This window comes from Rhincodon typus, chromosome 11 (genome assembly GCF_021869965.1).
Source record: "Rhincodon typus isolate 14 chromosome 11, sRhiTyp1.1, whole genome shotgun sequence".
In the NCBI taxonomy this organism is placed as follows: Eukaryota; Metazoa; Chordata; class Chondrichthyes; order Orectolobiformes; family Rhincodontidae; genus Rhincodon; species Rhincodon typus.
The window spans coordinates 27620859-27634933 of NC_063342.1; the positions used below are offsets into that span (position 1 = coordinate 27620859).

The window sequence follows — 14075 nt, forward strand, 5'->3', positions numbered from 1 at the left end:
ACAAAACTCTTCATCATTTTGAACACCTCAACAAAATCACCTCTTAATCTTGTCTGCTCCAAGGAGAATAACCCAATTTCTCTATCTTTCCTTGTATCTGAACTCCCTCATTCCTGATGACCTTCTAGTAAATGTCCATTGCATTTTCTCTAGGGCTTTAATATCCTTCTTTAAATAAGGTATCCAGAACTGAACACAATACCACAAATGTGGTTAGACCAATGACCTGTAGAGGTATAGCATCACTTCTTTGCTTTTATATTCTACACTTTTATTTATAATAATATGGATATTACATACTCCTGTACTCCCCTCAAAGTTGTACCATTGAACCTGTAATGTCTTTCTGATGTTTCTTCAACCTCACATTCCTCTGTGAAAAAGTAAAACAAATTTCTTAAATTGTTTAATTGTTGTTTGCATAATGTTGCAATCTTTGTCCTTTTTGTGTTAAGAACTTTCTTGTGTTAATGGTAGGAATGCTGTATCATACTTCTAAATGGTTCTTCCTAGTTAGGAAGTAGTCTTGGTGAATGGCTGCATTATCAACTGTCAAATAGCACAGATGCAAAAGACTTCTTTCTGCAACTAACTGATGGACCCTGTTCCTGTAATTACTGGGAACTCAGTGCATTCAAAATCATTTGCATTGCCTCTTTTACAGGGCTATATTGTGGCATAGTGCCGCCCAAAAGCTGTTCCATGGAGATCACTGCCCTCTTTCTGAATGCAGAACACTGGACTTTTATGGAAATTCAGAATCCTTCCATTATGATTGCCTGCAATAATTTCTTGAAGGCAAAATACCTCCTTGTCTGTCTGGGGGCTGTATGGCTTGAAGATTCATTTGATGTTCCACAACACAACTCTTATGGAACTTGGAGGCATGTACAGCTGTTACATTCTTTTTTCACAAACTACCATACAATATCATGTGCAACAAGACAATGCCTAATTGTGCTGCACTAAGTGCTGCATTCTGTTACAATTCGAGAGAAACACTGCTTCCTTACCAGCACTAACTTCCTCAATGCCTCATCTGGCAATTTCTTAGCAACATCACTACATATCTCCCATGAACAAATCTGTGTTGAATTTTGATGTTCTCTCCTATCAAACATAGACTTGACTATTGTTGAGCTTGTCAGCTCTTTGCAAAATTTTGATGTTAATATGCTTTCTATGTTGGAGTTCAGACATTTTCTCAAAGCACTGAACTATCAAACTTGATTTTTTTCATACTTTGATTAATTATAGTCATTAAATGCCATGTTGGGTGTGAAGAGATTTTAGACAATTATCAATAATGCAAGGACAAAATAGTTGATTCTTATTTTCTCATTTCAGTCACCAGAATTAAATGTTCACAAACTGCCTGTTTGAATTAAAATTTCACTAACAGTTTCCTGATAATAGGAGATAGGTATGTTGTACTCCCATATCTAATGAAGAGTTAAACTTTGGGGTCTAAATCTTCAACAATGCATTTACTGGGTTGCCAGAAATAACATTAGTTTTCTGAGTTCAGATCAACAAATTTTTTTAGAAGATACAGTTATCAAGTCAACGGAAATGGTACTTAGCAATTTATTCACACAACTGAAAATTTGAGTATCTGAACTGGAAACAACCAGTAATACACTTGTTGGAAGATGTGAAAACAGAGAATAGCCGATCTGACTTTCAGATCCTGTACCAAACAAATAATGCAAGAATAGTTTAAATACCATGCTTGTTCAGGTTATCTCAATATGACATAAGAATTGGTAGTTTACTTAACTATGTCAACTGGAACATACCTACAGATTGCTCCTTGGCCTGGAATTACATCACATTTGCCATCATTAAGACAGAAGTCAGTGTCTACATCACAAATACTTTGACAGGGTAAGTCGTCCACACTTGTATACCCAGCATTACAGATACATTCAGACTCTCCGGTCCAGTGGTTCACTAAGCATTCAGAATATTCATTGCAGGCTTGAAACTTGCATGGGTCAGCCCCATTACCTGAAATCACAAGGCACAGCTGTATATTAGCTACTGTCCCTGTTACAAATAGGCAGTACATGGTACAAAATGGGGTTCATTAAATACACAATGGAAAGCATTCTATTTACAATGTATACAAGAATTCCCTCCACCACCACCACCTCATGAAAGTTCCCCTCCAAGTCACAATCCATCTGACTTGGAAATATATCACCATTCCTTCAGTGTCATTGAAACTCCCTCTTGAATGTCATTGCAGGTCTACCTACACCAAATGGACAGCAGCAGTTGAAGAAAGTAGCTCACCACCACCTTCTCAAGGGTGACAAGCGACAGGCAATAATTAGTGGCCCAGCCAGCAATGCCCACATCCCATGAGTGAATTTTTAAAAAAGCCTTAGGATATTCAGCACATTTAAAGCACTTTAAACATTTGCTGGTGTAATTCTTACTAATATTGTCTTGAATTATCATTAAACGTTTTCCCACCAGCAAAATCAAGATAAAACAGTTGAGATTTTCTCTAATCCTGTTTGTCCAGGACATTTCATGGCCCTTTTAGCACTCCTAACTCCTTTAAGTTCTTTCCTGCTTTCCTAATATTCTCCTTTCCCTGCCCTGTCTGTCTTTAGTTTCCTATCCTTACGTATACCTCCTTTTTCTTTTTGACTAAACTCACAATTTCTCTTGTCATCCAAGGTTCACAAATGTTGCCATCCCTATCTTTCATTTCCACAGGAACATGCTGATCTTGAACTTTATTCAAATGGCCTTTAAAGGAACCCCACGGGACAGATGTAGATTTATCCTCAAACAGTAGCCCCCAATCCTTATTCCGTTGATCCTGCCTGATATTGTCACAGTTAGCCTTCACCTAATTTAGTACTTTCACCCAAGAACTACTCTTATCCTTATCCATAAGTAACTTAAAACTTACAGAATTATGATCACTGTTCCCAAAATGCTCCACCACTGAAACTTCGATCACTTGGCCGGGTTCATTCGCCAATACTAGGTCTAGTATGGCCCCTTCCCGAGTTGGATTAATTACTTATTGCTTCAAGAAGCCCTCCTAGATACACTGAACAAATTCCTTCCCCCATCCAAGCCCCTGGCACTAAGTGAGTCTTAATCAATACAGGAAAATTAAAAGCACCCGCCACAACAACCCTAATGTTATTACATTTTTCCATAATCTGTTCAAATACCTGTTCCTCTATCATCTGCTACCTGTTGGGAGGCCTGTAGTACAATCCCATCAAAGTGATTGCACCTCCCTATTCCTGAGCTCTACCCATATGGCATTGCTGGATGAGCCCTCACAAGTGTCCTCCCTCAGTACAGCTGTGATATTCTCCCTTAACAGTAATGCAACTCGCCCACTTCTTTTATATCCCTCTCTATCACACCTGAAACATCTAAATCCCAGAAGGTTAAGCTACCAGTCTTGCACCTCTCTCAAGGATGTCTCTGTTATAGCTACAACATCATTGTTATACGCATTAATATAAGCTCTAAATTCATCTGCTTTACCTGTCATATTCACATTTCAACAAATTCACGTCAGATCACCAGTCCCACCGTGTTTAGTAACATTTCCCTGTCTGTTCTTCCTCTCAGCCTTACTGGTCTTAGTCGCTAACTCCTCCTCAGTCATTTCACTTGCTGACCTACTGCTCTGGCTCCTATCCCTCTGCCATACTAGTTTAAACCTTCACGAGTAACACAAACAAACCGCCCTGCAAGGATATTGGTAGATTCCCAGTATAGGTACAACCTGTCCTTCTTGAACAGGTGCCACCTGCCCTGGATGACATCCCAATGATCCACATATCTGAAGCCCGCCCTCCTACACCAGCTTGTTGGCCGTTTCCTTAACTGTACTATCTTCCTACTCCTAGCCTCACTGGTACTTGCACAGGGAGTAATCCCAGCATTACAACCCTAGAGCTCCTGCTTTTCAACTTACTATCTAACTTCCTGAACTCCCGTTGCATGACCTCACCACTGTTTGTGCCTACATCATTAGTACCAATGTGTTAGTACCAGATGACTGACCATTATTGACAGGTTTATTCCCTTCACCTTTTTCTAAACACTTGCAACCCTCAAATCCTTTGGTGCCGCCACCAGATAGTTATAGAGTTATACAGCATGGAAACAGACACCTCGGTCTAACTCATCCGCACCGGTCAGATATCCTAAACTGATCTTGTCCCATTTGTCAGCATTTGGCCCATATCCCTCTAAACATTTCCTATTCATGTACCATCCAGATGCCTTTTAAATGTTGTAATTGTACCAGCCTCCACCACGTCCTCTGGCAGCTCATTCCATACACACACAACCCTCTGCATGAAAAAGTTGCCCATCAGATCCCTTTTAAATCTTTCCCCTCTCACCTTAACCCTATGCCCTATAGTTTTGAACTCCCTTACCCGAGGGAACAGACCTTGGCTGTTTACCCTATCTATGCCTCTCATGATTTTATAAATGTCTATAAGGTCACCCCTCAGCCTCCGACACTTCAGGGAAAAAAGCCCCAGCCTATTCAGCCTCTCCCTGTAGCTCAAACCCTCCAATCCTGGCAACCTCCTTGTAAATCTTTTCTGAACCCTTTCAAGTTTAACAATATGCTTCCTATAGCAGATTGAAGGAGAATTGGAAGATGGTGGCTGGATTCTCAAATATTTCCACCATTGCTTCTTTCAGTAACCCATGCAGCCCAAGTGACTATACTTCTTTGAGGACTGTCAATCAATCACCTTCAGCCAAAATCGTCAAGTAGACAAACCACCTCAGCCTCTTCCTGTGGTCCCCAGCATTACAAATGCCAGTCTACAACCAATTTGATCTACCCCGGGTGATATTAAAAATGATTGAAGGCTCTGGAAACTCCAAGGCCATGTGCCTGATAACATTTAGTGACAGTACTGAAGCCTGGTGTTCCAGAACCAGCTGCTCCCTTACAAACCTGCTCCTTTACTGTGGCAACACTGACATGTTCCCAACAATGTGGAAAACTGCTCAGATATGTCTTAGAGACAAAAAAAGGACAATACAGCCAATTGCCACCTGATCAACTACCTCCAAGTCATCAGCAAAGTTATGCTAGATTTTTCCAATGGTGTCATCAAGAGGCACCTACCCAACAATAACCTAAAAATTCTTAGTTTTGATTCTAGTAGGACCGCTAGACTCCAGACCTCACTGCAGCCTTGGTCCAAAAATGGACAAAGGGGCTGAATTCCAGAGTTGATGTGAGTTGATGCAGCAATTGACCAAGTGTGGCATCAAGGATCTCGAGCAAAACTGGAATCAATGGGATTCAGGGGGGAGCTCTCCAGTGGCTAACGTAATATATAGAGCAAAGGAAAATTGTTGTACTTGTTGGAGGCCTATCATCTCAGCCCCAGAACATTGCCGCAGGAGTTCCTCAGGGTAGTGTTAAGATCAGAAGTGAAGCTTTACCAATGATTACACAATGTTCAGTATCATTCATGACTCCTCAGATGCTTAAGCAGTCCATATCCAACTGCAACAAGAGCTGGATGATATCCAGGCTTGGGATGATAAGTGGTAAATAACATTCATGCCAAACAAGTTCCATGCAATGACCAAATTCAGCAAGAGAGGATCTAACTATCACCCCTTGAAATTTAATGGCATTACCATCACTGAATTTCTCCCCCATCCCCCCACCCACCCACTACCAACATCTTGGGGGTACTATTCACAATGAACTGAACTGCAGCAGTCATATAAATACTTTAGCTATAACGGCAGATCAGAGTCTGGGAATTCTGCAGCAAACAACTCAGTTCCTGACTACTCTAATCTTGTCCATCATCTACAAGGCACAAGTTAGGAGCCTGATGGAGTACTTTCCACTGCCTGGGTGAGTGTAGCTCCAACAGCTCATGAATCATCACAAGATCCAAAGAAACTTACTTGATCGGCACACCATCCACCACCTTAGGCATTCACACTCTCCACCTGTGATGCACAGTGTTAGCAGCAAGATGTAAAGCAGCAATTCAACAAGGGTCCTTGAACTGCTCCTTTCAAGCCCATAATCTCTACCACCTAGAAGGACAAGGCAGCAGACACACAGGAACACCACCCAAACTCCCTTCCAACCTACACACCATCCTGACTTAGAGCTATATCATTGTTCCCCTTCATTTTCCTGGATCAAGTCTTGGCACTCCCTTCCTAACAGCACTATTTGTCTGTTGCAGATGGATTGCAGTGACTCAAGGAGGCATTCATCCCGCCTTTTCAAGAGCAAGCAGGGATGGGACATAAATGTTGGCCTTGCCAGCAATGCCCACACTTCCAGCAACATGCAAGTGCCCCACCATACCTGTTGTTGATGAAGGGACTACCAGTGGACATCTAAACTTTGGAAGGAATAGCAATGCAGGATCCTGGTGAGCATATTTGTGAATCACTGAAGGCATGGCAAGCCCACTTTCAGTGTGTACATTTTTCTCTATATCCACTGTTGTACCCAGTCATTTCTAACTGCTTTCACAGATAACATCCATCTGGAAACAAGTTTATTTTATGCTGCTTTTCATTCTGGTTATTTGATTAAAAGATTAAATTGGATATGTTATATCCTTCTGATCAGAACTATTTTCCAGAGACTACTTATCACCTTTTATTCTCCCACTGCCCCCATTTTTAATGCCATCTCACAATTTTAATTGTTGGCTAGTGCCTTTGCTCTTTTAGTGTCTTTACATTATGTCAATAAAACAATATTTTATATCATTGAACAATCTCCTACTTTTGTGTAAAATAACCTCAAAGTCATTCAGTCTGTTATATTCTTGTGCACAATTGGGGTATCTGCTATTTGTTACCACTTCTTTATTTTAATTAATCATAAGGGACAACCTTTTCTTTCAGCTCTCAGTCCTATTGGAAGTTATGTCTGAAATATTAGCACCTTTTTTCATTGCAAAGGTTGTGTTCTTTCCTCCCAGCTGTTAATTGTAATCAATATTAAATGGAATTATATCTTTAAAATTATGTGGTAAGACTTATATGATTGCAAATTAATTTCAATAGTAAATTATATTCAGTAATTTCTCATGTTTGGTCTTATTCCATATGAATATTGAGGAGAAACTCAATAATTGCTATTTATCATAAAATACACTCAGCTTACAATGGGTATCAAGTGACTTACTGGCAATTTTCCAACAGTCCTCGCATTTCACATATATCAGATACAAAGGGAGAACAAAGGAAGATGACTGAGACTTATTTAGACAGTCCTGCAATATGTGGTTATTTGTATTTCAACTCAAGGATTCAGATAAGTTTCTCCCAAAGACTCCAATGAGCTGACAAATTTTGGCAGCAAACATTACGTGGCCTTGAGAATTACTTTGACATATTTCTGAGAGATAATAGGAGGCATGTTTCATCTTCTTTACAAAGCACTGCATATTGAAAAGCTTCATAACTGCTGTTACTGAAAAAAGGCGAAGCATCTAAAATTGACCTCAATGCTCCTGGGCCAAGGAAGAGAAATATAGGCAAAGGTTCACACGGTGCATAGACTTCCAGAAGCCCCTAGTGCAAACTTTGCAAGCACTGGGGCATTGGACAAGGCATTTAGGGAGCCATGTCAGTGAGAAGCTGTATCATAAAGCAGGTTGCCTTCAGTAGAGGAGAATGCTATTTGATTTTTGTGTTATGTTCCTACCACAGAATTTCCAATCTTGTATTAGATTGGTGAGCAGCATAGGGTAACACATTGGGTGATGGGGAGTAAGTGTCAGTTCCAGTGGAACTTGTCTGGGGTGGTGGTAAGGTGTCAGCTCCAGCAGGACTGGGTGGAAGTAGAGGTGGTTGCATTTATGTTGACGAAAATTAAACAAATCGACTTTACCTTGATGGCTATACTGTACATTTGTAAGTCGGCTAGAATTTCTGCATTCTTATTTGAATTTCATTCAGTCCATTTGGTGCAATTCTTAGAGGTTTGCAATTATTTACAAAGGTTTGTGGTCAGTTTCCTCAAATAATTGCTTATCAACAGCAATTATTGCTTGTCATTTGCAACCAAGTTGGGCAAGGGTGGGGTTGCCAGCTCCTACAGACCTGTGCCAGGGTATGCGCTGTTGTTTTAACCAGAATCGGTGGCATGGCAGGTCAGGGATGCAGGGTGTTGCTTCATTGGGTATCAGGAATTTGGGGTGGGGTAGTCAGTGTGAGTCAAGGGGTCAGTTTAATAGTTATACAGGAATTAGATTAGGGTTTTAATCCTCTAATCTTTCCTGAATAACTTAGGTCAATCAGAAGCCTCCAAATTCTTTGACTGTAATGTACTCCTTTTGGAGGGTTCCAGATACAGGTGAATTACCAGTGGAAAATTCAATTTTATTCTTGCAAGGGTTCAGGCATTCCAGCATTTGTGGCCTATGCCAGAATTGCCCTTGAACTTGGGAGCCATTTGAAATTAGGCCATTTTAGAGGGCAGGTAAAAGTCAACTACATTACTGTGGATCTGAAAACACACATAGACTGGTCCACATTAAAAAAAAGATTTCCTTGCCTAAAGGCCATTAGTGAAGCAGATGTTATATTTTAACCGCAATGGTTACATGGTCAACATTAGGCAAACATTTTAAATACTGATTTTAATAAATTCAAATTTCACCATTTGCCATAGTGGGATTTGATCCCATGTCCCAGAACATTTAGCCTGGGGTTTTAGCTTAATAGTCCAGAATACCATCCCACAATTCAGAAAATTTGGAGAAGTGGTTTGTGACTAGTAGAAAATTATCACCATGTATGGTAAATAAATCTGTTACAATTTTGGACCAAGGAACTGATGGAATCTTGTGAGTTTGTGGAGTTTCTTTGTGTTGCTGTAGTTGGGGACTCGGGCATGCTTTGTACTTCCTCACTGTCTCCTTATCATTGTTGATCCCTGGCCAATACACAAAATCCCGTGCAAGACATCTTATTGTCTCCAGGCCCATATGTCCCTGATATACCTCTGTCAATATATTCTGGTGAAGAACTTTAAGCATAACCTTTTCTTTCACTTCAAAATTTATGCCTCTTGAGATATCTGATTCATTTCTGAACAGCCAAAAACACTTCAGTGTGTCTGGCATCACTTTTGTTGTGTCAGATTATTCTTTGATGCTAACTTTCTAACGTGTTCATTTGTGAATCATTAGTTCTTTCTTCCTGAAGTGGTTGCATTTATGTTGACGAAAATTAAACAAATCGACTTTACCTTGATGGCTATACTGTACGTTTGTAAGTCGGCTAGAATTTCTGCGTTCTTATTTGAATTTCATTCAGTCCATTTGGTGCAATTCTTAGAGGTTTGCAATTATTTACAAAGGTTTGTGGTCAGTTTCCTCAAATAATTGCTTATCAACAGATTTGCATGGAATCTTGTGATATCAAATTCCAAAGCAAGTGTTTTGCACTCTACGTTGGAATAACTGGACTCTGTTTGTGACAGGCTTTTAGATAAAAATAAATTTTGTTTGCTATCTTGCATGCTTCCTTAGGCCTTAGTACTATAGAATACAAAGTTTCTACTCATGCATGTGACTGAAACATATATTGATGGCCTTCCTGCCATATATATAGGATGCTTTTCATTTAGAGATGTATTAACAAAGATGCCCTCTTAGAAACGTTTGGTAAAAAGTTTGGAGCAGCATTGGGTTTAGTGGTTAGCACTGCTGCTTCACAGCGCCAGGGACCCGGGTTTGATTCCAGCTTCAGGTGACTGTCTGCGTGGAGTTTGCACGTTTTCCCTGTGTCTGCATGGGCTTCGTCTCACAGTCCAAAAATGTGCAGGTTAAGTGGATTGGCAATGCCAAATTGCCTATAGTGTCCAGGGATGTGCAGGCCTGGAGGATTAGCCATTAGCAGGGTTACAGGGATAGGGTAGGGGAATGGGTCTGGGTAGGATGCTCTTCAGAGGGTCAGTGTGGACCTGATGGGCTGATTGGTCTGCTTCCACACTGTAGAGATTCTATTTAAGTACTAGGAAATTGAAAAATCTGAGACTTCTCTACAAACCTCATTTGTGTTGGGGAGTAGGCACATGTCATATATCTTTGACTTTGTCTGGGTCAGGACAGATCTTGTAATCTGAATTAAGACCATGAGATGAAGGAGCAAAGTAGGCTGTTCCTCCCATTGAGTCTGCTCTGCCATTCAATGAGATCATGGTGGTCTGATAATCCTCAACTTCACCTTCTTTTAATTTGATTCACATTTCTAAGATGTAACAAAGGAAGGGAGAGGTATGCTTAATACTTCGTCCCAAGACATTTGCACAGCCTACAGGTACTCCTGGCATAGGCACAGGCCAGCTCTTACTGACAGGTTTTTTACTGGAATCAGGGGAATGAGGTGCAGAACCTAAAGCACACATCAGTTTTTGGGCTCTCTAACTATTGCTTCATCAGTGATGTATTCGGCTCTGGGTAGTGACCATTGGCAATTTGTATTTGGGGTAGTTCACTGCCGGCAACCCTTTTTTCTGTGCTAATTCCAAAGGCCTGTCTAATTGTTAGTGGTGGATTTTAACAAAAAAATGGCAAAATAAAGAGTCTTACACAACAAGGTGCAGGTTGTTGCATGACAGTAATAGGTACAAATAACATTGACTAGAACATAGAATGTAGAACTATACTGCACAGCAATAGACCTTTCTGTCCACGACTAGTGAAGCTTAATTACAATGATCAGGGAGTCAGAAGTGACATGTCTGTCTCCACCAGACATCATACATGACTGGCTGATTTTGAAAACAAAGACTGTGATCATCCTTAGATTGGGTGAAGATTAATGCAAATTCAACATTAACTCTTTCGCAACCATTTCCTTATATAACAACTAGGATCTTGGCATAAAACCCATCACCTGATTTCTACCTGTTCCCTTCCACTTGGTACCCAAGACTGATGAGAAAATTGAGGAAGGAGCCGGGCAATATTATCTTCTCCTACATCATTTGAATACTTAGGCTGGAGCTGTGTATAGTCTAGGTGCAGAACTAATTGCATACTTCAGGACAAACACCTCGTACAAGGGGTCTCCAGTCAATATCATCTTCACTGTATTCAACAGCTGAGCATTCCCCAGGAGCAAAAAATAAGAAACTGCTCCTAATGATTTTTTGAAAATGTTGCTGGTCTTACTTGAAGTACAAACCCTTGTATGCTGTCTCTAAATGCTGCAGGTCTATGTTCAATTAATCCCAAAGAATGGGATTCTCACAAGAGAACTGTAAACAAAACCTGGCTTCAATTTTATCTTCACAGATCCTTGTGAACTCTGCTGAACCTTGGTTAATCTTCTTAAAGTCTGTAACTATTACAAGCACTGATGCTAGGTATGAACATTAAGAAGAATTTAGATTACTTCAATCCTATTAATGATATCGTAGGGTGGCCAAAATGCACGTACAAAACAGCAGATGTCTAAATAACTTGTAGTAAACTTACTGTATTATACAAGTTTGCTGGACCTTGAAATTCAGCTCCTTTAGCATTTAGCATGAACAAGGTCCTGCTCATCAAATTGATGACATAGTCAGTCAATACAGAAGATGCTCTGTTTTTACACTAATAAAAACATTTCTATATCTCACAATTATCACTGAATTATCAAATGGAATCGAAAATTGGTTTGCTGGTGGCCTTCATGTGGTCGTGGAATGAGCAACATGACTCTTGGTTCTCAATGAAATTACATTAGGAAAATATGAATTCAGAATCATTCAAGGAGAAGTCAATTACAGTACAGATGAACCTTCGATGTGGGTGAAATTTCATTCCCATTATAATTTTTTTTACTTATTTCTAATCTACACATTGGGCTGGATTTTATACTTTTCAGAGGGAGATGGAGTGGAAGGTGAATGGTCCACTTACACCGCCCCCTCCCTGCCATCTCGGTTTGGAGAAGCAAGTGTCACATGACCAACCAGGGACCATCCAGCAAGAAGCTTCCCATTTGGAGGTGCAACATGATGCTCTGCCCAATAGGGGTTCAAGACCGGGATGTCACGCAGCTGAAGGTTTATGTCCAAACAGGATGTTATTCGTGATCACTAATTTAACAGCCTCCCGCTCATTGAATTTGTATTTGCATTTTAATGAGGGTTTAAAATGTCAAAAGATTACCTCAAAAATCATACTGATGCTGTCACCTTCACCAGCAGAAATTGCTACTACAGTTAGCCATGGTTCGGGTAGCAGCTTTCATTTTCTGCCCCTTGTGTCATTCTTTTAAAAATTCACTCATTGGCTGTGGGCGTCACTGGCTGTCCAGCATTTATCGCCCAATCCTAGTTGCCCTTGAGAAGTTGGTGGTGAGCTGCCTTCTTCAACCACTGCAGTGTAAATGCTGTAGGTTGACCCATAACTCACCAAGGGAGGGCATTCCAAGATTTGACCCAGTAACAGTGAAGGAATGGCAATATATTTCCAAATCAGGATGTACAACTCATTATGCATGCAGTATAGTAACCCCAATTGCATTCTTGTCTGACGCCCAAGATATGAAATGGACAACTATAACTTGCATGTAATTGTCTTTTTTAACTTGTTAAACAGCTTGTTAATTTGTGATTGAGGGGAGGCGATGGCCTAATGGTATTATCGCTGGACTGTTAATCCAGAGACCCAGGTAATGTTCCGAGGATCTGGGCTCGAATCCCGCCATGGCAGATGGTGGAATTTGAATTCAATAAATATCTGGAATTACCAATCTAATGATGACCATGAATCCATTGTCCATTGTCCATTGTCGATTGTCGGGAAAAACCCATCTGATTCACTAATGTCCTTCAGGGAAGGAAACTGTCATCCTTATCTGGTCTGGCCGACATGTGACTTGACACATACAGCAATGTGGTTGACTCTTAACTGCTCTCTGGGCAATTAGGGATGGGCAATAAATGCTGCCTAGCCAGTGACGCCCTCGTCGAATAAAGGATTTAAAACGCTGGTTGGGCTTCCAATTTGCATACCTGTTTGTCATGTGTAATATTTGAGACTGATGTTGTGATGTCACACCAGCATCACACTACTTTTTATGTTCACACCATTTCATGTATATTTTATATATTCCTTATCCAGTTGTCAACAACAAAAAATTAAAATAAGCAGCAGAAATAGATGGCAACCAGCAAAAATGAAAGCTGTACTTCCTTTTTAATCGAACAATGCGTCATAGTTCATGTTCAAATTTTTGCCCTCACACACATTACTTGACAGGATGTGTTACGTAAAATCAAGCCAAACAACTTCACAAAGCACTTCACAGGAGCAAGATAGATGAAAACATTGATAGTATCACCCACTCCCACAGCCTGTGCTTACTGGTCATGCTTCAGAATTAGTTACAGTTACAACAAAAGCAGGAAGTTTTTTTTTCTATTCGTTTGTGGGATGTGGGCGTCGCTGGCTGGGCAGCATTTCTTGCCCATCCGTAGTTGCCCTTGAGAAGGCGGTGGTGAACTGCCTTCTTGAACCATTGCTGTGGGTTGACCCACAATGCTATTAGGGAGGGAATTCCAGGATTTTGACCCAGCAACAATGAGGGAACGGTGATATATTTTCAAGTCAGGATGATGAGTGACTTGAAGGGGCACTTGGAGGTGGTGGTGTTCCCATATGTCAGATGCCCTTGTCCTTCTAGATGGAAGTGGTCGTGGGTTTGGAAGGTGCTGTCTGAGGATCTTTGGTGAATTTCTGCAGTGCATCTTATAGATAGTACACACTGCTGCTCCTGAGCATCGGTGGTGGAGGGAAAGGATACTTGTGGATGTAGTGCCAATCAAGCGGGCTGCTTTGTCCTGGATGGTGTCAAGCTTCTTGAGTGTTGTTGGGGATGCACTCATCCAGGCAAGTGGGGGGTATTCCATCACACTCCTGACTTGTGCCTTGTAGATGGTGGACAGGCTGTGAGGAGTCAGGAGGTAAGTTACTCGCCACAGTATTCCCAGCTTCTGGCCTGCCCTTGTAGCCACAGTGTTAATGTGGTGAGTTCAGTTGAGTTTCTGGTCAATGGTAACC

At 40.8% G+C, this 14075-nt stretch overlaps 1 protein-coding gene across 1 annotated transcript in view; it reads right to left on the reverse strand.

Moving 5' to 3' along the window:
- impg2a (interphotoreceptor matrix proteoglycan 2a) overlaps positions 1-14075 on the reverse strand; it is an 80665-nt gene that overhangs the window by 13743 nt on the left and 52847 nt on the right. The window contains exon 15 of the mRNA XM_048603280.1: positions 1800-2010. Within this exon, the coding sequence (XP_048459237.1) occupies positions 1800-2010 (211 nt within the window). The remainder of the gene's footprint in view (positions 1-1799; positions 2011-14075) is intronic.